The sequence below is a fragment of the Misgurnus anguillicaudatus genome, chromosome 25 (genome assembly GCF_027580225.2).
Source record: "Misgurnus anguillicaudatus chromosome 25, ASM2758022v2, whole genome shotgun sequence".
Classification (NCBI taxonomy): domain Eukaryota; kingdom Metazoa; phylum Chordata; class Actinopteri; order Cypriniformes; family Cobitidae; genus Misgurnus; species Misgurnus anguillicaudatus.
In genome coordinates, this window is record NC_073361.2 from 18103629 (window position 1) to 18128924 (window position 25296).

The window sequence follows — 25296 nt, forward strand, 5'->3', positions numbered from 1 at the left end:
ATTCATGAGGTGCTGTACAAAGATTAAAAGTGCACGCATTGAAAAAAGAAAGGTATGTATTAATTTGTCTAAGTTGAGGTAAGAACATAGTAAAATATTGAAAAACTGTGGTGTTTTCCTTTAAAGGACTTTTGATTCTACGTGGAAGTCTACCATAGTGGTAGTTTGTCTGTCAAACAAACGTTTGTTTATGTTGTTCCTGCTGAAAACGTCTATATGAAGAAAGATAATAATGTAATCATATAAGAGCAAATTTGAAATTCACACATGGAATTATGAGAACATCTATTTTTCCCGATTAATTCCATACATTTTAATATGGTGTGTACTTTGGACTTAATGCATATGCAGTGTCATTGCGTAATCCGTAAAAATACATAGTCTTTGAATAATATAGATTTTCAAAATATATAATAAATACATTTTGTTTTCAAAAACCATATATCATACATTATTTTAAAGAACATTTAAATATAATTTCTTGTTAAATCTATTATTTTCCCATTGTATATTTACATTATCTTTGTCAAATTTAAGTTTTCTTCATTTTTTGTGTTATGCCATTTAACACATTATGTGTCTCTTTTGTTGATTTTGTGTTAAAGTAAGTTGTGTTAAAAGTAGCACAAAATGTGTTGTTCCTAGATGTGTCTATTTTGGGACAACGCATTCAGTGTGTTGTCACAAATTGAACACTGATTGTGTTGTTTTTATTGTGTAGATAATATTCACAATAGATTCACTATAGTGGCATTTTTTGCTTCCACATTTTTATATCGGGCACATTTTGGTCCTATAGGGTACTATATGTTCCCCTTATTTGCCTATGTAGTCCAGATCCCTTGGAAGGCATAGGGTTGCTCTCTGTAGCTACCGAGAGACATTGAGAAGGTCCCCTGCTGTAAATGACGTGGGGTCACTGTATTCATCAGGCTCCAGGGAGCAGTTTCCCTCAGCGTTGCCTGTTGCTTCACTGTTAGTCCTCTATTAAGCAAATCTCATTCCTCATCCTGCTCGCACATGTTTCTGCAAGAACCTGTTGCCTGTGAATTTCTCACTGCTTAACCTTGAGTTCAACTAAACAGCATTACTCTTACCCTGCAGTAAGCAATAGGTATTTTTATGCATGGCCATTCTTATTTTTTACATGCTATTTAGAACAAACATAGGCAGAAGAAGGTGTTAAAATGGTGGAGATTTCAGTCACCAGTTTCTTTAGTTAGCACTGGTATATGGCCGATTCTCTGAATACTTGTATGTCATCTTCAGCAGCTCTTCTGTAGCTATTTGGTAAATGGTCCCTACAGGAGCTTGGCAGAGCCGCAGAGCAGTTACATCTTCTGGTCAGACAGCCCATCAATTCTTTGAAGGGATAAACAGTTTGTGTCAGCACAAAACAAACAGTGTCAGCTGCACTAACTTTCTTGAAATTGGCTTATTTGTTAGATGTTGTATTAGTTTTCTCTTATGACACTGAAATTCCTTTACTTTAGGGATGCACCGATAGGATTTTTTTGGGCCGATACCGATACCGATTTAAGCAGACAACTTCTGGCCGATACCGATGCCGATACCGATATTAAACACTATACAACACTATACAGTTGGTCTATTAGCTAGTTTATTTCTGCATCAAATTATTTTTACTGAACATGGATTGTATCTAATTAACATTCAACTGACCAACATAATAAGAGGCACAAATTAAGCTAAAACAAATATAATACGACAACAGGACAACCTTCAAAGGTGGTTTTTGCTATTCAGCATTTCTTTTATTAACAACATTTTTTTTTACATATAATGGATTTCTTTAATAAACATAAATAATGCCATTGCTATTGCTTTAAACAGAGTATAAATATTGCTACTTCAAAAAAGTTGGACTTCTTGCCCCACTAAAGTGCAGTCTGTTTCTTTTATTGTCCAAGACATTTGAGCCAGCTTAACAAAGGTTTTCTGTCTGTGCTTAAGTATAGTGCACACTAGGGCTGGACCAGAATGTTCGAATATTCGTTCCGTTGGTTGACATTAGATTTTCAGTTTTGAGATTCGAATATATATATATTTTACAGCGTTAATGCAGAGCTTTTGCCAAGCAAGAAGTGCGCTTCACGCTCCAGCTCTATAGGTGGCGCAGAGAGACCAACATCCATAGCCAACAGCCATCAAACGCCACCAGTAGAAGAGATCGCCTCAAAGCGGGCTTCCTGCTTTGGCATTCACACTAATAGTGTTGTAAATAACGTTCAGTTTTTTGCAAAAACTGATTGATTTGCTTCACAAGACATCAATATGTCACACGGAGTTATGGGGGATTACTTTTGTATTAGATATACATGTTTAAAGTGGCGGATCGGTTGGCTTGCATGACGGAGCACTGGGGTTTCTGCAAAATATCTTCTTTATTGTTCTACTGATGAAAAACATATTGGATGGTGTAAGTGTTAGTAAATAAACTTGATTTTAAAAGTATGCTACCGTTTTATTACAGTTTGTTGAACTTCATTCATTCGTTCATTTATTTACGTTGTTTTATTTAAATGGGCTAAGTTACCCTTTACGTTATCAGTAATTACTATGCTTCTAATTTCTTATACGGGAGTGTTTGTTTGTTAGAAAAATGTTAGGCTAACGTTACCTTATTAAAAGTTTTGCTCGTGTTTTGTTTCACTAATGCTGATCTCGCAGCACGCGTGACAGGCACGCCGCTACATACGCACACAGATTCCTGCCTTTATTAAAGAGAAAAATATGTTCAGTCCCTCCTTCCGAAGCTTTGAATATTTGATTTGATTTCTACTAGAGCTTTGAAGCTCAAAAAATGGTATTCGGAACAGCCCTAGTGCACACCCAAACATTAAATCATTTTAATTGAACATGCAATTCATTGACTTTATGCGGTTAATTAATAAACAATCGGTATCGGCCTTTCTCGTGCTATTGCCGATATGCCGATGGTTTCAAATTCATCAAAAATCGGCCGATAAATATCGGCGGCCGATGCATCGGTGCATCACTACTTTACTTAATTTATCATATTTGTTGTTCCAATTGAGTATCTGCCTTGGATTGCTCATATTCTTGTTGTTTGGCATTCTCTCAAATAAAAATGAACAGCTCATACATTCTGCTAAGCGTAGCCTAATTTCTGACCACAGTGTGTAAGATGAGCCTAACTCACAGCGTGCATTACAGTCTCTTTACACCTGCTTTTGTCAGGTCCAAGATGGTTTCAAGGGACCTGCATGTGAGCAGTCAGATCTCCACCCATATAGTTTTTGTCAAAAATGGTGGCAAAGGTTTATTTTTCAAATGTTACTGTAGGACCTTTAATGCATATACACACTGTAAAAAATGTCTGTAGAAATTACAGTATTAATGGGTATTACTGGCAACTAGCTGCCAGTAACTTACTGTAGATTTTACATTTATGTTATTTACTGGCAACATTTTGTTCAAAGTTAAATGAACATGAAACATTTTTTGACTTTATCTTATACAGTAAGTTACTGGCAACCAGCTGCAGAATTACAGCAAATATTTTAGAGTGCAGCAAGCAATACAATATAGTGGCTGTGGCATACATTAAAGGGATAGTTTACAAAAAGTGAAAATTGTCATCATTAGCTCACCCTTAATTCCAAACCTGTATAAATTTTTTTGTTTGCCTAACGCCAGTGGTGGCCGGTGACTTCTTTTTTCGAGGGCGCTCGATGCGAAGTTCGTCCCAACATGTATGTAGCCTGTCATGTGTGTGGTTCCTTTTTTCAAAATATGTGTTCAGCGCATCGAGAGATCCTGTGTGCATCACGTGTCTTGTCAAAATAAGTGCCTGGTGCAGACACCTCTAAAGGGTTTATTATAAAAGAGACGCTCGCGTTTGCCAGATACTCGCATAATCTCATGTGTAATTAGAGTTCACTATTAAGTGAGTGTCTTGCATGTATTTTGTGAACGTGAGTGCCTCTTTTATCATGAACGGTTCTGACGCGTGTGCAGCAGGCACTTATTTTGACAAAACACGTGATGCACATGGTTTACATGGCGCAACAAACACACATTTTGAAAACGCAAGCAACACACATGACACTCCAAACACTTATTTTGAATTAGCACCCCCTCGGATGAGCAGTCACGAGCCGCCACTGCTGAACACATATGTAGATATTTTCAATAATGTAAACCAAGCAGATCTGGGGCACCATTGGCTTCCATAGTAGGAAAAAAGAATACTGTGGAAGTGAATGGTGCCAGAGATCTGTTTAGCTATTAACTTCCTTCAAAATATCTTTATTTGTGTTCTGCAGAACAAATACATTCATAGAGGTTGGAACAAATTAAGGGTGAGAAAAGATGACAGAATTTTTATTTTTTGTTGAACTATCCCTTTAAGCTTTTCGTAATGATCATTCTAATAGACTGAACAATTGTTGTAAATCTTGAAATACTGATAAATATTTCACAAGTCTTAAATTGTTTTGCAGCATGATTTATGCTAGGACAGGCTAAAATGTTTTCCAAAGACTCTAAAATTACTTCTGGATGGATGATTTACCATATAGTCCTCAAAATTAAAGTACAAAATAGGTATAATCTCATTTTCTCAGACTGAAAAAAGCCGTTCTGCCTTATTTAAGTAGCACTACTTACCCACCCACAGTGCACTGGGTTTTGAGACACCCCTCAATCCACAGGTTTATCATTTGGCTAGCCAATAGAAAAGTCTCCAGAGACCTTACTGCTAACCATTCTCTGAGAGGTTACATCGCAGTAGGTCGATGCAGTACCCCTCCAGGTCTTAAAAGACAACCCAAACTTCCTGTTTCCACCTGCCTAAAAGCAAAAAAGTTAAACACTTTGACTGACAAGCAGGGTGACACAAAGTGACTGCAGATAAAGCAACTTCTTGAACTTACACTACTTACATTTTGCAAGGAAATGAACCAGTTAGCTATAACTCACTTGATTTTAAGATCCGTATACTGATTTATACTGATTGGAATATAAATTTATATTACGTTACATTTATGCACCTGACAGGTATTTTATCCAAATTGGCTTATAGTGCATCCCAGCTATACTTTTTATCAATATGTGTGATCTCTGTGATCACTTTTTTTTTTTGCTACCACAATGCTCTACCAAGTGAGCTACAGAGTCTCTTAGCAATAATCAGATATTTGTTTATTAAATTATTTTATGAAAGCTACAAAAATAATCTATATATTTTATACTGTTTGTTATTATTGCCTAGTGACTGTTCTGCGACTCATCTGTTTCTAAAAGTGTCAGACCTCAGATGTTATCTCTGATCTCCCATGGTGCTTCATGTCTATTTGATTGAGTATAATTAGTCTGGTCCGTGCACATCCTCAAACAAACAAATATATCCCAGTAATTAGAGCCTTCTGCAGCCCTCTTGAGTTTAGTTAGCAGTATTGTGCTTTATTTATTTATTTTTTAATCGAAGGGAAAGAATCTATGAGTCACCAGACCTTATTGTTGGAATGAACCTTCACATTGTTTTCCACGGCACTTTTAAATTCCCACTTCTCACAGTGCAGCAGAAATGTCAGTTATTACACTTAATTACAGAAGTGTTGTTTTTACATGAGCAAACTGTGCAAAGCAGGAACTGAGGACTGTTGAATGTATTGCATTGTTTCAGTTCCTGAGCTGAGCAAAGCAGCGCATTGTGTCACAGAGATATCGCCCTCTGATGAGGCAGATCACATCACTCACACTGCCATTTCTGTGCCCAGCACATCTTAGCACCTTGGGCATGTGTGTTGGTGTGCACTGGTTGCTAAAATGTCACTTGCATCATAATTGCGAAGCATGCTGAATTGTTTTGGGTTTAACACAAGTTGGTAGTGAGGACTTTGGGTGTTAAAATTGTGTTGTAATCTTTCAGCACAGTTGTAATAAACAATAACCATGCCTGCTTGGTTGATGTACGTAACGTCTTGTCAATTGCCGTTTTTAATTATAAAATGCTTTTAGTGAATTTAGCGTAATTACTTGTACAGACTTGTATGTCTCATTGGCCATATTTACATCTGGTATAAAGATGCATTTTTGTCAGCTCTACGACTATAAATACAGGTGTAAATGGGGTGTGACGTTTTGAGCTCGTCCACTTTCGACCACATTCGGAGGGAGTCGAAAACGCATTTGAACGGATTGCTTTTGTGGTGTAGGTTCTCATGTGGTTGAATGTGTTCAAACAGCCACAAAAGCCTACTCTCCACCTATGGATCTAATGTGTAATGTGTACCGGCACAATGTTTTTCCATCGGTCCTGAATTCTAGCATGAACCCACAGTGCTTGGTGCGGTCTTTGGCTATCATTGATAAAAACTAAAGCGGCTGCTCTCCGCTTCTTTTATTATTTTGCGAGCATATGAAAATTGCAATAGCTTATTTTATCAGTTTTATTAGGCGCCAAAATGTAGCGGGTTATATTTTAAACAAAAGGGATAGTTTGCCTTGGCTCCCATGAAATGCATAAAACTGAACAAATACGTAAGGATTACTACTTTAATTTATGTTTAGACTTTGGACAGATGCGTGCACATGAGACAGAGAGAAGCGCAGCTGCTTATGACGTGCTGGTTTATTTCATGTGCTAAGAGTCCAAGACGTGCGCATTAAGTCCATGTGCGTGCAAGAAGGAATTCTCTCTCTTCAAGCTCTCTCGCGTAAAGTGCAGCCCACAAACCCCCATGCGAGGAAAAACATGCAATGTTTATGTTAATGTGAAACTATAATAATAATAAATAATAATGGCATAGCATTTTTTTTTCTTAAAAAAAAATAAAATAAAAAAACCCCGAGAATCGAATCGCGGCCTTAGAATGGAAAAAAAAATGTAATCGAATTGAAGATTTGGAGAATCGTGACACCCCTATTCTTACCTCAACTTAGACTAATTAATACATGCCTATCTTTATTCAATGCGTGCACTTAATCATTGTACAGCGCGTCGTGAATGCGTTAGCATTTAGCCTAGCCCCATTAATTCCTTAGGATCCAAACAGGGATGAATTTAGAAGCCACCAAACACTTCCATGTTTTCCCTATTTAAAGACTGTTACATGAGTAGTTACACGAGTAAGTATGGTGGCACAAAATAAAACGTGGCAATTATTTAAGCGAATAAAAAATGTGAACTATATTGTACAGCGGAAGAGCACTTAGTTTGCAGAACTTTATCTTCAGGCGCACTAATATTGACAGAAGTTTGAGCGAGAGGGGGAGTAGTCACGAGTGATGATGTTACTGCGCACTGAGGTCGAAGTGCTGCAAACTAAGTGCTCTTCCGCCATACGCCGAAGACCGCATCAAGGGTGCAAAGGGGGCGCTGATGAGCACACTTCAGAGCGTAAAAATGACAGATGGGACACACTGCGGACAAGTGCGCCATTTGGGACAGGGCCTAAAGTTCTCCGTGTGCGTTAACTTAAATCCGTCTTTTCTCCCCCTTGTGGTTTAATGACTCACCTATAGGCCCTCCCCTCCAAGTAATCAGGACAGAAGCAGTCAAAAGTGGACAAAACTTGTAATCCGATTGACCAAAACGCATTTTAAAGTGTAAATGTTCTCATTGTTATTCTGTATTATGTATGTATCACATCATATTGGCGATGAGACTCTCTTTTTGACCCTGTCTGTTATATGACTCCAATTTAAAACTCAAAGCCTTAACAAGTTGCTAATAACCCTCTATCTTTTCTGCATCTTTTCTAGATAAATGAGTTGAGCCATGTTCAGATCCCCATCATGCTAATGCCTGATGACTTCAAGGCCTATTCTAAGATTAAGGTGGACAACCATCTTTTCAACAAGTGAGATCCTTTTAAAGGCTTTTTCATTCACAGTCTTAACATTCAATTCAGCAGATTGTAATTTTTAATATTGAATCTTTATAGAAATGTTTCTTTTGTAAATTCACTATTCTCTCTTTGCCACATTGCTTTTCAGAGAGAATATGCCAAGCCATTTTAAGTTCAAAGAGTATTGCCCTCTTGTTTTCCGTAATTTAAGAGAAAGGTTCAGCATCGATGACCAGGACTTCCAGGTAAGCTCCGTTATGCAAGGAGGGAGTTGAATCATATTCAATCTGAATATGTACAGTCGTGCTCAAAATTATTCATACCCTTTGTAAATATGACCAAAGAAGTCTGTGAAAATAAATCTGCATCGTTAATACTTTTGATCTTTTATTTAAAAAAATCTACAAAAATCCAACCTTTTAGAATGATTATTCTCCAATGAAAAGTGGGGTATGAATAATTTTGAGCACGACTGTAGGTGCTAAAAAAAACCCCACAAAAATAATTCTAGTATACTCGCTTTTAAACGATGCAATGCAAAACAAATTCAAGTCTTGATGAGAAAAGCCCATGATTAACAAGAGATAATTTAGTCATTAACTACTCAATTTGCTGTCGTAATGAAGACCATTATTCTCTGTAATAACACAGAGCTGTTTCTGGATCCTTCAGCCTCCCACATACAAATGCTCTTAATTGCCCTCATATTCCTTTCCTTATTTCCCCTTTCGTGAAAAAATACCCTTTTTAGGAAGAATAACTGCAATCAATGTGTATTACGCAGAAAGGCCTTTCTCAACACTTAAGCTAATAAGGAAGTTATGCTTTTGCTGTTCTCTGTAATCAGTAACAGCCAACAGTCTTTGTTGGGTGTTGATATGTCTTGTGTGGATTTAAAAGGCATTACCTACATGACTGTAATACTGACACAAAAACATCAGTTTCCAAGAATGTGCTGCCTAATTTAGAGTCTTTGTTAAAGATATTGAGTTCAAGTTAGGAGTTTTTGTACTGGAGGTTAATTCTGTTTCCTACAGTATGTTACCCCTTGTGACAGCTTGAAATCATATGGCACTTGACAAACCCTTAGGGGCGGTTTTCCGGACAGGGTTTAGAGTAATCCAAGACCAGGCCTTAGTTATATTAGGACAAGTAAGTCGTTTTTACAAACATACCTTACAAAACATTACTTGGGTCCATCTTGAGACATAACAAAACAATGGCATTGATATATTTTAATTTATGTCAGTGAAAGATGTTTTAATGTTTTAAGTTAAGACAGCTAAAAAATGCATTTTAGTCTGGGACTATACTTAAACACTGTCTGGGAAACCACCCCTTACGCCACATTCAGACAGCCAGCGACCAGCAGTAGCAGAGCGATCTCATTGATTTCAATGGAAACCGGGCGACTTCCAGCGGCATGAGAGAAAAGTGACCGTTGGCCACTGTATAGTCATGTCCAGTGACGCGAGAAAGTTAAAAAAACTTAACTTTATGCAAATGTCGAGCGAATTTCAGGAGCGACTACCAATGAGAACGAAGCAGTGGAGTTCACGTCATCCTTCTCTCGTCAGTTACAAGCAGATTTAGAAATGTCTCATTGAAAGAGACGGGCGACACACAGCGATAACATCACTGGCTGTCTGAATGTGGCTTTAAGCTGCATTCAGACTAGCAGTAGCAGAGCGACGCAATCTCATTGATTTCATTGAAAGCTTGGCGACTTCCTGCAACACGAGCGACAGTGACCGTTGGCGACTGGATTGAGTAAGTTGAGAAATGTTTAACTTTATGCAAATTATAAGCGACTTTCGGGAGCGACTACCAATGAGAACGTAGCAGTGGAGTTTAAGTCATCCGTCTCTCGTCAGTTACTGGAGTTCACACCAGCCGCGGTAGAGGCAAAAATGCGCTATTTGCGAGTAGTTGGCACTTGGACATTTGAGTTTACTCGCTTCATTCGCACGTGAAAGCCGCGCGTGTCATTCGAGACATTCACGCAGAAATTTGTGTCATGGGAGGGGCTTCTGCGACTCTGCTGAGACTCTGCTCGCTTCTTGTAATCACGTCACTACTACAACAAAGTCCTGATTGGTTAACGTGGTGCGGAAATCTGCTAAAGTTCAGATTTTCAACTCGCGTGTTTCCCGTGGCATTGCTCAATTTGCGCGGAATGTCTATTCGCGTATGCGCTTGCCGCCTCTACCACGTCTGGTGTGAACCCTACATTAGAGTTTAATGCTACATACACACAAGACGCGGGGCATCACGTTACTCGCTCTAGATTACTCATGCCAATTTTTTGCTTGAGTTAAATATTTTCAACTTGGGCGAAGATGCGTTTGAGGCGCGTTTTTTCACGTCAAATACCGCGTCATTCGCATCGCCCCAGACGAGGACGCGTCTGATCTTTGCATTGACTTTGTATGTAATCTACTTGCGCAAATCGTTGAACTCGCATCTGGTGTGAACCCACAGTAAGGTTTTGTATATCTAATAAAATTACAGCAACTGCCTTATTTTCGGAGTGGAGATTCCGGAGATTGCAAAAATTTAAAACAGACTTGTTGGTGTGTTGTTTTACGACCAGTTGTCTTGTATATTTAGTAGTGCTGCCTCACGATTAGTCGCGACTAATCGTTTGCAGAATAAAAGTTTTTGTTTACATAATATATGTGGGTGTATTGTGTATAATAATTATGTATAAATACACATACACGCATGCATGTATATAATTAAGAAACATTTGCATGTGTATATACATGTTTATATTTATATATAATCTATATTATATATAAATATAAATATTTATTATATAAATATATATTTTTCTTAAAATTTACATTTATGTGTGTGTGTTTATATAAACATAATTATTATACACAGTACACACACATTTATTATATAAACAAAAACTTTTATTCTGCAAACGATTAGTCGCGACTAATCGTGAGGCAGCACTAATATTTAGGGTCATGTCCACCTGTTTACTATATCCAGAAATTCTGATTAAGTCTAAACACATTTTCTGCTGTTTTTGTAATGGATACTGCCGTTGTCTTTTCACATGTGTCTGTTATTACAGTATAATTTATTTAAAACAAATAAGTAGATTTTGGGTGTGACTACCTTTGTGACTACAAAGGTGTCCTATATTTCATATCTAATGTAAACTCACTGTGACTTGATGTTGTGGTTTCTCAGTCTACATTCCCCTGACAGCTGTCTGCCTCTTCGTCACTATTTTCAGCCCATCTGTGTACACACTTCCCTGTGGAACAACCAGTCAGCTGAATGGCTACAAGCCCTCACCCTGACTCAGCCTGGGAAGATCTTTAGCTTTCGAAATCTCATATCCTGCTTTTGGTTTTGGGTTATAACTTGATGAGTACCGCTTCATGAGTGTACAGAAGGGGAAATCCAAGGTTTAAGGAACAGAGATATAGAAAAATATAGAGTATCTTAAAATGTATATAGGGGTGTGTATACTTTTTCTTGAAAGTGTCAGACCTTGGGGATCTATGTAGAGTGGTCTGAGCTGCCAACTCTTTGCAGCTGTGTCTGTCACTCATGCTCACTAAACAGAGACGGCAACCTTCCAGTCTTTTCAAGTGCATTATGTGTCCACAGTTTTTTTTGCAAACACAAGGGCAGACCACTTCAGTGTCAATAGAAACACTTTTAAGTCTGCAACTGCAAGTGGACAAATGTCTGTGGGGCAACGGCATTTACAAAAAATGATAATTAAAAATGATTGTAAAGAAATCAAAAGTTTTCTTCAAATTACTGTCCGCCATTTTACCTCTGCTTATAAATAAAAGTGCAAATTTTGTATGTGGAAGTGATAATGACTCTCTCGCTTTCTCTTTGAGTATTGGATACAGTGTGAATGATCTTTCCCAGTGTTAACAAGTCTCTTTCCCACGTGTGTTGGCAGAACTCTTTGACCCGCAGCGCACCCCTCGTCAGTGAAGCTCAGGGCCGTAGCGGTGCTCGCTTTCACACCTCTTACGACAAGAGGTATGTCGTCAAGACCATTAGCAGCGAGGACGTGGCCGAGATGCACAACATCCTTAAAAAGTACCATCAGGTGCGAACTCGCATACATTCCTGCATACGTATATAGTTTCAAGAATGAGCCATTCGTTGTATGTCCTGGCAGCATATGCCTATAGGAGATTCTGCTAATCTATTTGAATTTTCGAAAATCATTGGGTTATATATTTAATTTGATTTTTTGTGCTGCAGTATATCGTGGAATGTCATGGTACCACACTGCTACCGCAGTTCCTCGGCATGTACCGCCTCACCGTTGACGGAGATGAGACTTATATGATTGTCACACGCAATGTGTTTAGCCATCGGTTGTCTGTGTATAAGAAATATGACTTGAAGGTGAGTATTATGAGAAATGGCTACCAAGGTCAAATTGGCTGATTTACAGGATTTGACAAGTGTCATTTTTCTTCTCTCTAGGGATCTACTGTTGCCAGAGAGGCAAGTGACAAAGAAAAGGTCAGTTTCAACTTTAAGCACAATCTCTTGAGCAAATTTTGATGCAAGGTTCTGAGAAATTATCACTGAAATTGCTTTTTATGATATCTTTTTTGTTAAATCACTCGTGCAAAACTGCATCTGAAGTCTTTAAATTGAAGTATTTTACCTAAATTAATAGCACACAGATAACACACACACACACAGTTTTAAATGGTTAACAAATGGTATCACTTTAGAATAAAGTTGTAAGTGATGACATTAATTAACAAACTAACATGAATAATACATTTTTTTTTACAGCATTCATGACATATATTTGAAGAGTTTGGTTCCAAAACGCAATAAATCCATTTTGACTCATTTTGGTAAAAACATGTTTTCTATAAGTGACAAGATGAAAAACACTATTTTCTGTTACAAACTTTCACATTTAGGTTATAGTAACATTAAAAATTCAAATCCATAATTAGACTTCTAAAAATGTATTATAAAAATGTATAATTTTTCCGCAAAATGCAATAAATCCATGATGTTTTCCCCCCAAAATGCTATAAATCTATTGAATCAATATATAAATGTGCATTCATCTTTGCCATGTTATATTCATTTAGTTGACTAGTGGTATACTATGGAACGATATTCCGGACAATATTAAAAAGGAATTGCAAATTGTATTTGCAATTACGTTTCCTACTTGTGGGTGTAAAAACTGTGACTTAATTCAAACGCAAATGCAAACTGTTTGCATTTCCGTTTACGCGAACGTACAATATATGCAAAATTTCAAATGTAAAATCGAAGTCCATTTGCAATTGAATTTCCTATGTCTTTCGAATTATGACCCTGCCATATTTCAATCTCAATTGCAATTTATCATTTGCTATTTCACTTCCTCTAGCGTCACGTACTGATCTTGCCGAAACTCAAATGAAATCGCAATCCTCTTTGCATTTGCGTTTCCAATGCCTGTACTTAAACTTGTCAATCACAGCGTTGGGGGTGGGGTTATATTATAGGGCGTGTTTGGAAGCGACATCAGTCGACCACGCTTCACTGCGCCCAAACGGCCACAAGGAGGAGCACAAGAAAAGCTAAAATGATAACGCAGAAAATATTTTATACATTAAATTATATATTACCTCAGTTATATTTCAGCAATTATTAACCAGATAAGCACCGTTTCAAAAGTGTGAGTTTTATGAATTAAATGAACGCATCTTCATTAATTGATTATTGACCTTCAATTGATTTTGTCAGTAATAATATGGCAGAATGTTTTGACAATATCTCATGTCAAACGCTACAAGTGTATTATTAGAAGTGTATCATAAGTGTATTATTTTAAACACTTGTGTTAATCAAAACACTTACTTTGTCATATTAAGAACACTGTCATTGCTGCTGTCATCCTTGGGATGTAGTCGCTGAACTTTTTTGACAGCGATCAACTGTAAAATGTTTTGGTCCTGCTCGATTTTTGTTGACTTCGAATAAAATAATGGAAAGTTTTTCATAAGATCTCCTGGGGTCAATGTGTTAGTATGACAGAAGCTTGATGCTGTCAGGAGAACAAGCAACAGCCGACATTTTTACGTCACCTGAGTGGCTTACGTTTCTTCCCCGCCACAGAAAACCACCACAGTCAGGTTTATCAATGCCATCAAAATATTATTTTGTTTTTGTTTGTTTGTGGATCGTGAAGTACAAAGTAGATGAGGAAAACTAGGATTCAGTGTGTATTCAACGCGCCACCATTATTGTTTACATGCGTGGAATGGTGCAGTTTGATTGGTTAAGGGGATTTATTGCATTCTGCAGAAAAGGAGGACTGGCGTTTATAACGTTTTGGGGAAAAATGGAGAAAAGATGACAGAAAAACATGGTGGATATTGGATTTTGCATTAAATTAAGAATTTACTTTTTAATACTGACAAAATACTGATTCTGGTGGTAACAATTTAAAAAAAAGGTGTTTATTGCGTTTTGGAACCAAACTCTTCATTTGTAGGACAAGCCGGAAGTTAGCAGGACATTAGTTTTCCTCAACAAAAAGCCCATTTCTTTTTCCCATAAACTTTTGAATAAAAATTAGCTCTGTGTTTAGCAAATGTTTATGATGGTTACACGTTTTGATAGTCTTTACAGATGAACACAACTTATATGATTTTTTTTAAGTCTAAATGTGTTTACTAGATAAAAAGCTAACTATAAGCTACAAGTTAACTACACCAGCTGTCTATGAGATCAACGTCATCACCACCAAACATCTGACAGCTCTTTCAAACTTTATTAAACACGTTTAAAAACATTTTCCCTGATAAGCAAATACTCTGACGATAAATGTTTCTTGGGAATTGTGCCCATGTAAAGTTTTTCCTGTGACAGTAACTTCTGCATGCTTTGAAACAACCTGAATGTAACTCTACACCCTTGCCTTATTTAGTATATGTGGATCTATGACTATTTGAAATAGCCCCCGCCTTCACACCTATATGTAAATAGAAACTACATTCGGCAGTTTTAGACACATAACTGCTAAGTCTGGTTTCACACAATGCATACATGAACTAAGCGTTTGCAGCTTTAATTTTTTTAGCGCTGATATTAACAGGTTAGGTCATTCACACTACAAGTGTGAGCAGCACATCACAGAAGTAGAGCTGAAGCAGCAGCGGCATCCATACATTCTGTATCTATGGCTCAAACTACTGATCCACTCATTTAACTGTGATTTATGTGATTGGTTACATGTGTGTGATGTTGGAAATACAGGTGATAAAACTGCGGTTTTAAGGCTGTTTTTGGAAAGCTTTAATTGTATGTATAAATACTGAACAGTTGTGTTGAATTATGAATTTGCACATGGTTTGTCTTAAAGCATATTAAAAACACCACACAGACATAAATCAATATTTTATTTTTGTTTATTTATCACAAGGGGACTTTTACTAATGTAAACAGACCAAATTTTGGGTTTATTAATATATATCTGTTAATAAATGTGTTAACTCTCATTAACTATTTCCCTGCCAGCGTTTTTAAAAAAAGTTGCCAGCCAGCGCCAGCATTTTTTTGTGATTTTCATAAAAGTTTACTGCTTTCTATGTTCTTCTTTAAATATATAAACATACAATATATCAAATGAAAGAACAGACCATCTGCTTTTAAACAAACAAACAAAAAAGCGTTGTTCTCTTTTTATCACCTTTCAAATATGGCTAGGTTTCTTTAAAAATACCACATTTTAAGCAAAAGGCTGAGATAATTCCATTTTGTGAAGGACTTTTGATAGAGATCAGATTCAGACCGATCATCAAAACACAGAGTTTTAACTGTTTGCCCAACCTAAGGAAATAATTCCTGATTTTATAAGTTGGGTAAGAGCGCCATCTGGTGGATAATAGCGGAAATACGGATTGCCGGAAAAACTTGTCATTAGCACTTTTCGGACGGGATTAGTTTTCCAAACAACATTTGAGTTTCAATGTGTTCCCCAGGACGTCTGTGATTTTATGTACCGATTCGGACGGGATTAAAATTATGCAGGCTATTCCAGAGATGGGAGTGTTTGTTTCATGCATTTGGGCGTTGCAGAAGAGCACGCGGTCTGAAAACGCGTGTTTGTAAGGTTTAATATTTTGCTTTAAATGTAAAATTATGACAGAACATGTAATTTATGAATTTAATCTTAACAAATCAAAATAAAATATACAAATCCTACTAAAGTAACGTTAGCCTACGTGTTTTATATAACTGTTTGCTTATAATAAACCCAAAGAAATAATGATTAATAACAATTTATTATCTTTATTAATTAACATGACCATTCAAACACAGATATTTGCATCCGGGCGGGACTATATTTCTCAGAGGACCTCTGAGTTCAGCGAAAAACAGTAGGTAAATTGCTCTGGAATTCTTACGGAGGTCAATGGCGGGGGAAGAGTTTAGATTAATAAATAATATTGTAGAAATATAATTCATTTTAATTTTGTGTTAGCTTATATAATTAATGTTAACAAATAGCCCATTTGTTACTTTGGGCTGTTCAGTTGTATGAGAGTAAGGCTCAGTGATATTAGAGCGTCTGTGTGATTATTGGGTGCACAGATGTAGATCTATCCCATACTTAATGTGTCAAGGTAAAGAAGAGTCAATGGTGCTTTTTTAAGCTTTGGAGCTTAAACCGAGATGCTGTAAGCTGCCGTGGTATCAACACTGGTGCAGCTTTATGTACAAAGCTTGTGCTGTTTTTGTCACTGTAAGGTTAACTAGTACTTCACGGTAAAGAAACATTTTGGATTAGATGGATTATGAAAGGCTATTTCAGCTTGTTGTGTCAGGTGTCTGTCTATTGTCGGATATTATTAGCCTAGAGTTGAGTCTATTTTAATTTTCAGCTGTAATTTTTTCACATGCACTCTGCAGGCATTTTGCATTTTCCTAGTAGCACATAAAAATTAAACGCACACACAGTTTTCTGTGATAAATGAGGCTGTTAAAATGGTTTTACATTTGCACAAAAAAGCTTTTTCTGAAATATGTTAAATGTGGCAAATACTACATGGATTATAAGTAGCTTTATCATTTTTTTTCTTCATTGTTTTCTGTACAAGTCCAGACTCAGAGGCCTGTGGATTGAACAATAGATGGTTCACTGGTGGTCAGTGATGACAAGTTAGCGGCCGATCACACCAAACGCCTTTAAGAAAAAGGTGACTTTATTTAAGAAACTTCAGAAAAAAGCAGTGCGCTGTCGGTTTTTTCTATATTGCTAGGCAACCACCGAGGCAGCTATCCTGTCAATCAAATATTGAAGCGTATGCACTCTTTTGCTGTTAATCGTCATATTAGCAGAAACTTAAAAAAGAGGACGGTTGCAATGACCTTGATCAAGGGTAAGAGGTGCACAAATATGCAGGAGTCAGTGAGTGAGCGCATTCTCCGGTTGTTCATGCAATTGTAAACTTCTGTCACTACAACGAAAGGCCCGCCTCTCCCTCTCATTCGATTGGACAAAGTAAAAAAACGCAAATGATGCCGGGCGCCTGCCACTCCCATAAATGTGTTCTGTGTGATCCGCCCCTTACCCCTTTTAATTTTTTAATTCTGAAATATGGTTGTAGACCCAAATCCCTGGCATTTCCTTGTATACTTTCTAGAGGTGCAAAGCCCCCCCATTTTCAAAATTAGTTTTGGAGGGAAATGAAAGGAGATAACCATTCTCATATCTCTTTCATTCACAGCTGCACACAGAACAAGAACTGTGCCACCAGCTCTAAACTTCACCCATGCTCTTTTATGTTAAGATCTTTTGCAAACCCTCGTGAATTCATTTTTGATGACCAAGTTGAAATATTCTCTCTCATCACTCACATAAAATTAGATGTGCAATCCTTTTCATAGATATATTCTTTGCTGCACTAGCAAGTTGCACTGATTTATGTCTATGCATTTGGCAGACACTTTGATTTAAAGCAACTTTCAGTACATTCTTGGTATACATTATACATTTGCATAGTTTCTAGAGCTATGCTCTACCAGTTGAACTACATTAGATTTAGTTTTTACCGTTTAATTCTTGACAATCTGCTGCTGTGCTATTGTTTGCCAAAGGCAGTTTTATACATAGCTGTTGAAATTGTGCCAATTTTAGGTAACTTCATAAGAGCGATAGTGACCATCCATCTGTGGTCCATAAATGTAGGATATAAAGCTTCATCCCCATGAAAAGGCAAATGCTCAAAGGACTCACTGTTTTAGCAGCCATTAAGTTGCTTGATGGCTGGGCAGATCATGAAGAAAAGTAGAACTGGTCAGTTTTATTCAGAGAGTCTGTTTGTTTTAAAAGAATAGCTTTGTGCTTGAACTTGTTTGTGCAAATCTGGACTTTGTGAAACAAATGTTTGTGCTCTGGTTTTGCTCAAATGCACGTTTTTACGATTCGCACAATTGCATCATGAAGATACTGCACTTGGATTTACTCTTCTGTACTGGCCATGAAAAGTATTTCCCACATAAAAGTTTAGCGAAACGGGCTTGGGTTATTTCTCCCTAATCATATATCAAATTATCCTGCGTTGGAGGTTTCGTCTCGAGCCAGACTATGTTGGCATACACTATGTGAATCAGTCCTGCAGCTTATTAAAGGTTTTCACTGTTTGCTCTCTGTAACCTTATCACAGTATAGATTTTTGCTGTTCTAATTTGAGTGGGACTTGATTTTAGTTTTAGGTTTTTGATGGGATCATTAAAGGCGGAGTGCACAATGTTGATATTTGAAATCACCTAAACAAACACGCCTATACCCCAATAGAATCTGGACCTTCTTTTAAAAGACCCGCCCCACACATACGCAACCCGGCAAGGATGTCAGTTAGTAGACACGCTCCTTACTGCTGATTGGCTATAAGTGTGTTTTGGTAGTCGGCCCGTCTCCTTTTCCAAAGCGTTTTTCAAACATTGTGCCCTCCGCCTTAAATAGTTGTCTTCATTGTGAGCTTTATGCTTTTTGAGGCTCTGGTATAAAGGTGCCTTCTGGTCGATTGGATCACAAGTGGACAACGCTGTATACAGGTGTAAATGGGGTGTAAAACGTTTTAAGCTCATCCACTTTCAACCACATGTATTTGTTTCATTTTGTTAGCGTGTGAAAGTAGCGCAATTGCATCGATTGCTCTGAAATATGACAGAAAGGTATTACATATACATGTACAAAACATTGTGCAACATATGTTTAATAACAAAAAAAGCAGCGGACTCTCACATATCACGTTGATGTGCAGTTACACTTGCAGATTGCTAGTATGCCCATGGGCATGTTAAAGTACACTCACCTAAAGGATTATCAGGAACACCATACTAAAACTGTGTTTGACCCCCCCTTTCACCTTCAGAACTGCTTTAATTCTACGTGGCATTGATTCAACAAGGTGCTGAAAGCATTCTTTAGAAATGTTGGCCCATATTGATAGGATAGCATCTTGTAGTTAATGAAGATTTGTGGGATGCACATCCAGGGCACACGCTCACGTTCCACCACATCCCAAAGATGCTCCTTTGGGTTGAGATCTGGTGACTGTGGGGGCCATTTTAGTACAGTGAACTCATTGTCATGTTCAAGAAACCTTTGTGACATGGTGCATTATCCTGCTGGAAGTAGCCATCAGAGGATGGGTACATGGTGGTCATAAATGGTTGGACATGGTCAGAAACAATGCTCAGGTAGGCTGTGGCATTTAAACGATGCTCAATTGGCACTAAGGGGCCTAAAGTGTGCCAAGAAAACATCCCCCACACCATTACACCACCAGCCTGCACAGTGGTAACAAGGCATGATGGATCCATGTTCTCATTATGTTTACGCCAAATTCTTACTCTACCATCTGAATGTCTCAACAAAAATCGAGACTCATCAGACCAGGCAGTCTTCAACTGTCCAATTTTGGTGAGCTTGTGCAATTTGTAGCCTCTTTTTTCTATTTGTAGTGGAGATGAATGGTACCCGGTGGGGTCTTCTGCTGTTGTAGCCCATTCGCCTCAAGGTTGTGCGTGTTGTGGCTTTACAAATGCTTTGCTGCATACCTCGGTTTTCACGAGTGGTTATTTCAGTCAAAGTTGCTCTTCTATCAGCTTGAATCAGTCGGCCCATTCTCCTCTGACCTCTAGCATCAACAAGGCATTTTCGCCCACAGGACTGCCGCATACTGGATGTTTTTCCCTTTTCACACCATTCTTTGTAAACCATCTTTGTTTTTACCGTTGCAAGCGGAAATGCGATGACGATTTTATTTTATGTTTTACCTAGCGGACCAATCACAGTGCTTGCAATCCATGTAGAACTGACGCATTATTACAATTTTGGAGAGGTGCATGTCAGGCTACGAAGTAGCCTACGCCGTAGGTTTCACGTCTATGCATAGGCTATGCCGTACAATCGACGCAGAAGTATAAATTAGGCTTTAGGCTCTTTTATTTACTCTGTACCATAGCCCAAAGGTGAATGTAAAAACAGATGAAACCATTTTATCAGTGCTCTCAGATGGATGTTTATTGACTGTAGTTTTATCTGATGTAGGACATGCTTTCACCAGCTGTGGTTTTCAATGACCTAGATTTCACAACAATACGATAGGTGTATATTTGCTTTAGGATGTTGGGAAATCAGCAAATGGCAGAGTCCATTAATAAGGTTTTTACTGGAGTCTAGAGTAAAAGTGGCTCCGGCTACCCAAATGAGGTGATTATAAAATATTGCTTGAGTGCATTTATTTTGGAGGTTTATATCACCCCCAGAGAATATTTTTTCATTTGGATTTATTTAAATAGTTCGACAAACCATTAAAGGTTATTACTTAATTATTAAGTAGCAAGTAATTGTTTGCAGCTGGGCATTGCTGTGTTGATAGATATTAAGTTGTAGCGTATTTTTGTATTGGTTTGTGTAGGTTATGTTATTACTATCTATAGTCTGCATTGGACAGGTTCATCGCCGAATTGATCTCATGTAAACACAAAGCTCCCCCTGTTGTCCTGCATGATATTTCACAATGTGACACATGTCAAGACCTGAATTTATATTAATGTTACTCTTGCTCCATTCTGCCAGGCTAAGGAACTCCCCACATACAAGGATAATGACTTTATTAATGATGGACAAAAAATATACATCGATGAAGAGAGTAAGAAAATCTTCCTTGATAAGCTTCGAAAGGATGTGGAGGTAAAACGGATACAATTGTTTTGCAAACCTTTTTGTCTCCCTCTACTGTCAGTTTTATTAATTGTCATTATTTTCTCCCTCATCTAGTTTCTGGCCTTACTGAAGTTGATGGATTACAGTCTTCTGGTTGGCATTCATGATGTGGAGAGGGCTGAACAAGAGGAGGTGGAGAGTGAGGATAATGAAGGAGAAGAGGAAGGAGAAAGTGATGGAGGGATGGTTGGCACTCCTCCCGACAGTCCCAGTAACACCCTGGACAGCGCTAAACCACTCTCACCGGGAGACTTCGACCCCAGTATTGACGTCTACGCCATCAAAAGCCATGACAGTGAGTGCTGTAGGAAAACCAGCTTGTGTGCAGTGCCATTTTGAAATGTGCATTTCGTTTATATTATTTTAAATTAATTTACTCTGACCTATGTTTCTGGAATAAAGATGTTTTTATGATTTCGACCCTGAGGAGTTTATTTTTCTTCCTTAGATTCCCCTAGAAAGGAGGTTTACTTTATGGCTGTTATTGACATTCTGCAGCATTATGATGCCAAGAAAAAAGCAGCTCATGCCGCCAAGACAGTAAAGCATGGGGTGAGTGCTTTAAATAGAAAAATCTTTACTTTTTTATATCAGTTTTTTTATTAATATTTAATGTGTATGCATGAATAGTAGACATATTTTGCTTTATTAGCCTTGGACTGTAAAATAATACAATATTTACAGTTTTGGTCCATTAAAGATGTTTTTGTTGTTAAATATGAGTGGACTCTTAAACTACAAGTACAATACAAAGGACTATTTTAGGTATTTTGCATGTATTATTTATTTATTACCCTGGACCACAAAACCAGCCAAAAAAAGTCGCACTGGTATATTTGTAGCAATAGCCTACATTGTATGGGTCAAAAAAATGATTGATTGTTTTAATGCCAAAAATCAGTAGGATATTAAGCAAAAAAAGTACATTTTCTACCATAAATATATAACAAATGTATATTTCATGAGTAATGTGTGTTACTAAGGACTTAATTTAGACAACTTTAAAGTCGATTTTCTCAATATTTGGTTGTATTTTGGTCAATCTTAACAAACCATACATCAATGGAAAGTTTATTTATTCAGCCCTGCCAAAAAAAAAGATTTTAGTGCCACACATTTACTAGTAGGGATATCTGCAGGCTGGAGCTATGGGCGTGCCAAAAGGTTTGGGGTGTGCCAAAAGGTCTGTACAATGGATGCGAAAGCTTTCAGTTTCGCATAAAAGCTAGCCATAAACCTAATCACCATTGGCCAACAAATAATTATATAAGACCATATACCGAAACTGATATTGAGAATGTTACATTCGAAAGTACGTTACCTTCTTAACGTCTGCATGGCGCAGGTTATCTTGTTTAGGGCTTAAAGTGCATCAGTCAATCAAATCATAAAAAAACAAATTACAATTATTATTTTAAAAATAAAATATATCCTGACACTATTAGAGTCACACTAGTTGTTCATAATTTAACCTGTTTTTAGCCTCTATTACCATTGTATTGGTTACTACAATATACAATTAGTAATTTGTACTGTTTTGAACTGATTTCAAATTTAGTTTTTTGTACTTTGTGCATACAAACTAAAAATATTTTTTGCTGGATAAAAACAAATATATCTTTGATAAAACACTTTCCACATAATTATAAAATAGGAGAGTAAATACTGTAATAACCTTCTGTTAGGTGACATTAACTAATTAAGCAAAACAGACACCGTTTTAACCAGAAACCATCTTTCACCAATGAGAAACCTTTCGACACGCCCCCTACCTTTTGACACACCCTTACCTTTCGGCAAGCCCACTACTCCAAGCTGCAGCTACCCCTGTCTCCATATTTAATATAATAATTAAAAAGTCAAATATAATTGTATACGCATTTTATTCATCATTTGTTACAGGATTAGTCCATTTTCTTAAAAAAAGAAATCCAGATAATTTACTCGCCACCATGTCATCCAAAATGTTGAGGTCTTTCTTTGTTCAGTCGAGAAGAAATTAAGTTTTTTGAGGAAAACATTCAAGGATTTTTCTCATTTTAATGGACTTTAATGGACACGGGCGCATCACTGGAACGGAAATAGACGAGAAGTTGTGGTTTAAAAGTGCATATTTTTTATTTTTCTTGTCAAAAATGACAATCTTTTCACTAGATAAGACCCTTATGCCTCATTTGGGATCGTTTAGTCCTTTGAAACTCCGTTGAAAAAACTGTTAAGTGTTGAGGTCCATTAAAGTCCATTGAAATGGGAGAAATCCTGGAATGTTTTCCTCAGGAAACATGGTTTCTTCTCGACTGAACAAAGAAAGACATCAACATTTTGGATGAGTAAATTATCTGGATTTTTTTTTTTTTTTAGAAAATGGACTAATCCTTTAAGACAATTGGCAATTTGTACACTCTTATTCTGAAATTTCACAATAACTATTAGGTAGAGCAAAAAGATGTTAAGATGACAACAGCACCCTCTAATTATGTAAGATAATGAACCAATATTATAAAATTGTGTTGATATGTCTCTCGATGCACTTAAAACTTTCTTCAATCATACATCTTGCCATTAAGTTCATTGGACCAGATTAAGGGTTATTTGCAACCCTTTTAGACACCATGCATGCCATGTTTTGTTAATGTTCGTTGCTTGTTCCAAAAAAGGCTCCCAACTTTTCTGCTTTACCTGGAAACTTATGGCAAACTGCAAAACATTGCATAATTTCTTTCATCGTGTTTTACCCCAGCAAATGTCTGCTTCCAAGAAATTGCATTTTTGTTTGGCCTTATAATTTGAGGGCGCTCTCAACGTCTTTTTGCTCTAAAAGTTGACGTAACAACACTCGCAATAGCGTCCACAACAACCAATAGAGTAGAACAAAGCTCATGACATTGCCGAGAAGCTAACTTCGCAGCGCTTAAAATGGTCTTGATGGTAAAACTGTATAAGAATACATACAGACAAGCGGCAACAGGCAAAAAAATATATTTTAGTGACCGAATCTGAAGCACAGAAAATGCTGTTTACTGGCCCGAGCGTCTTTCACACTGGCCCAGGGCCACCGGGCAGTTCTTTATGTCGAGCCCTGCTTATGACTGGGTTTTGTGGTCCAGAGTCACATTTCTGATGCCCAGCTGATGCCTGACCAACGAACATCGGCAAAACCCATTTAATTTCCTTACTCGTTTACATATATACAGTGTATATATGAAGAGTTTTGTTCCAAAACGCAATAAATCCATTTTGACAAATTTCGGTAAAAACGTGTTTTCTATACCAAGAAAGTGACAAGATGAAAACAACTATTTTCTGTTACAAACTTTCACATAGCATCTTTAGGTTATAAAAACATAAAAAATTCAAATCCATAACTTGATTTTGAAAGATTTATTATAAAAACAGATTATTTTTTCCACAAAATGCAATAAATCCATGACAAGTTTTTATTAAAAATGCTATAAATCTATTGAATCAATCGCCTATATAAATGTGCATTCATTTTTGCCATGTTATATTCATTTAGTTGACTAGTTGTACACACTAATTAAAAATATAAACATTATTGTCATTAATCAAAACACTTACTTTGTGATATTAAGAAGTCATCGGTTATACTGACGTCCTCGCTTAACGTTTTTCAAAGCGATCAGCTGTAAAATGTTTTGGTCCTGCTCGATTTTCGTTGACTTTGAGTAAAATTATGGAAGGTTTTTCATAAGATCCCTTGGGGTCAATGTGTTATCATGACAGTAACTTGATGCTGTCAGCCCGGCCAAACAAGCACCGGTCTCCCGAGTTCCTCTGCGTAAATTATTACATGTTGATGGCTTACGTTTCTTTCACGTCACAGAAAACCATCACAGGTTTATCAATGCTATTAAAGTATTATTTTGTTTTTGTTTGTTTGGTAATCACGAAGTAGATGAGGAAAACTAGGATTCCGTGTACTCAGCGCGCCGCCATTCTTTGTTTACATTGCGTGAGGTGCGCTGTAATCTGTGGAGGAGTGGATTTATGGCATTCTGTAGAAAAGGGGGAGTGGCGTTTATTGCATTTTGGGAAAAAAGGGAGAAAAGATGACAGAATAACACTGCGGAAATTGGATTTTGCATAAAATTAAGAATTTACTTTATAATACTGACCTGATATACACTGTAAAAAATTTCCTGTAGAATTTACAGTAACTTACTGGCAGCTGGTTGCCAGCAA

At 37.2% G+C, this 25296-nt stretch overlaps 2 protein-coding genes across 4 annotated transcripts in view; one reads left to right on the plus strand and one right to left on the minus strand.

The window, feature by feature from the left end:
* Positions 1 to 18275, minus strand: part of armc3 (armadillo repeat containing 3) — a 41558-nt gene extending 23283 nt beyond the window's left edge. Inside the window, exons 1-3 of one of the 3 annotated variants that reach the window (XM_055182546.2) lie at positions 18094 to 18273; positions 4654 to 4836; positions 1208 to 1362 (exon numbers count right to left, since the gene is read on the minus strand). The gene's annotated coding sequence lies outside the window, so the exon portion shown is untranslated. Of the gene's footprint in view, positions 1 to 1207; positions 1363 to 4653; positions 4837 to 18093 lie in introns of all 3 variants that reach the window. The other 2 variants (XM_055182549.2, XM_073864030.1) reach the window with 2 other exon arrangements.
* The window catches only part of pip4k2aa (phosphatidylinositol-5-phosphate 4-kinase, type II, alpha a), a 46575-nt gene that overhangs the window by 12237 nt on the left and 9042 nt on the right, over positions 1 to 25296 (plus strand). Inside the window, exons 2-9 of the mRNA XM_055182553.2 lie at positions 7753 to 7850; positions 7987 to 8083; positions 11779 to 11931; positions 12090 to 12236; positions 12318 to 12356; positions 20947 to 21060; positions 21148 to 21388; positions 21542 to 21645. Of these exons, the coding sequence (XP_055038528.2) occupies positions 7753 to 7850; positions 7987 to 8083; positions 11779 to 11931; positions 12090 to 12236; positions 12318 to 12356; positions 20947 to 21060; positions 21148 to 21388; positions 21542 to 21645 (993 nt within the window). The remainder of the gene's footprint in view (positions 1 to 7752; positions 7851 to 7986; positions 8084 to 11778; positions 11932 to 12089; positions 12237 to 12317; positions 12357 to 20946; positions 21061 to 21147; positions 21389 to 21541; positions 21646 to 25296) is intronic.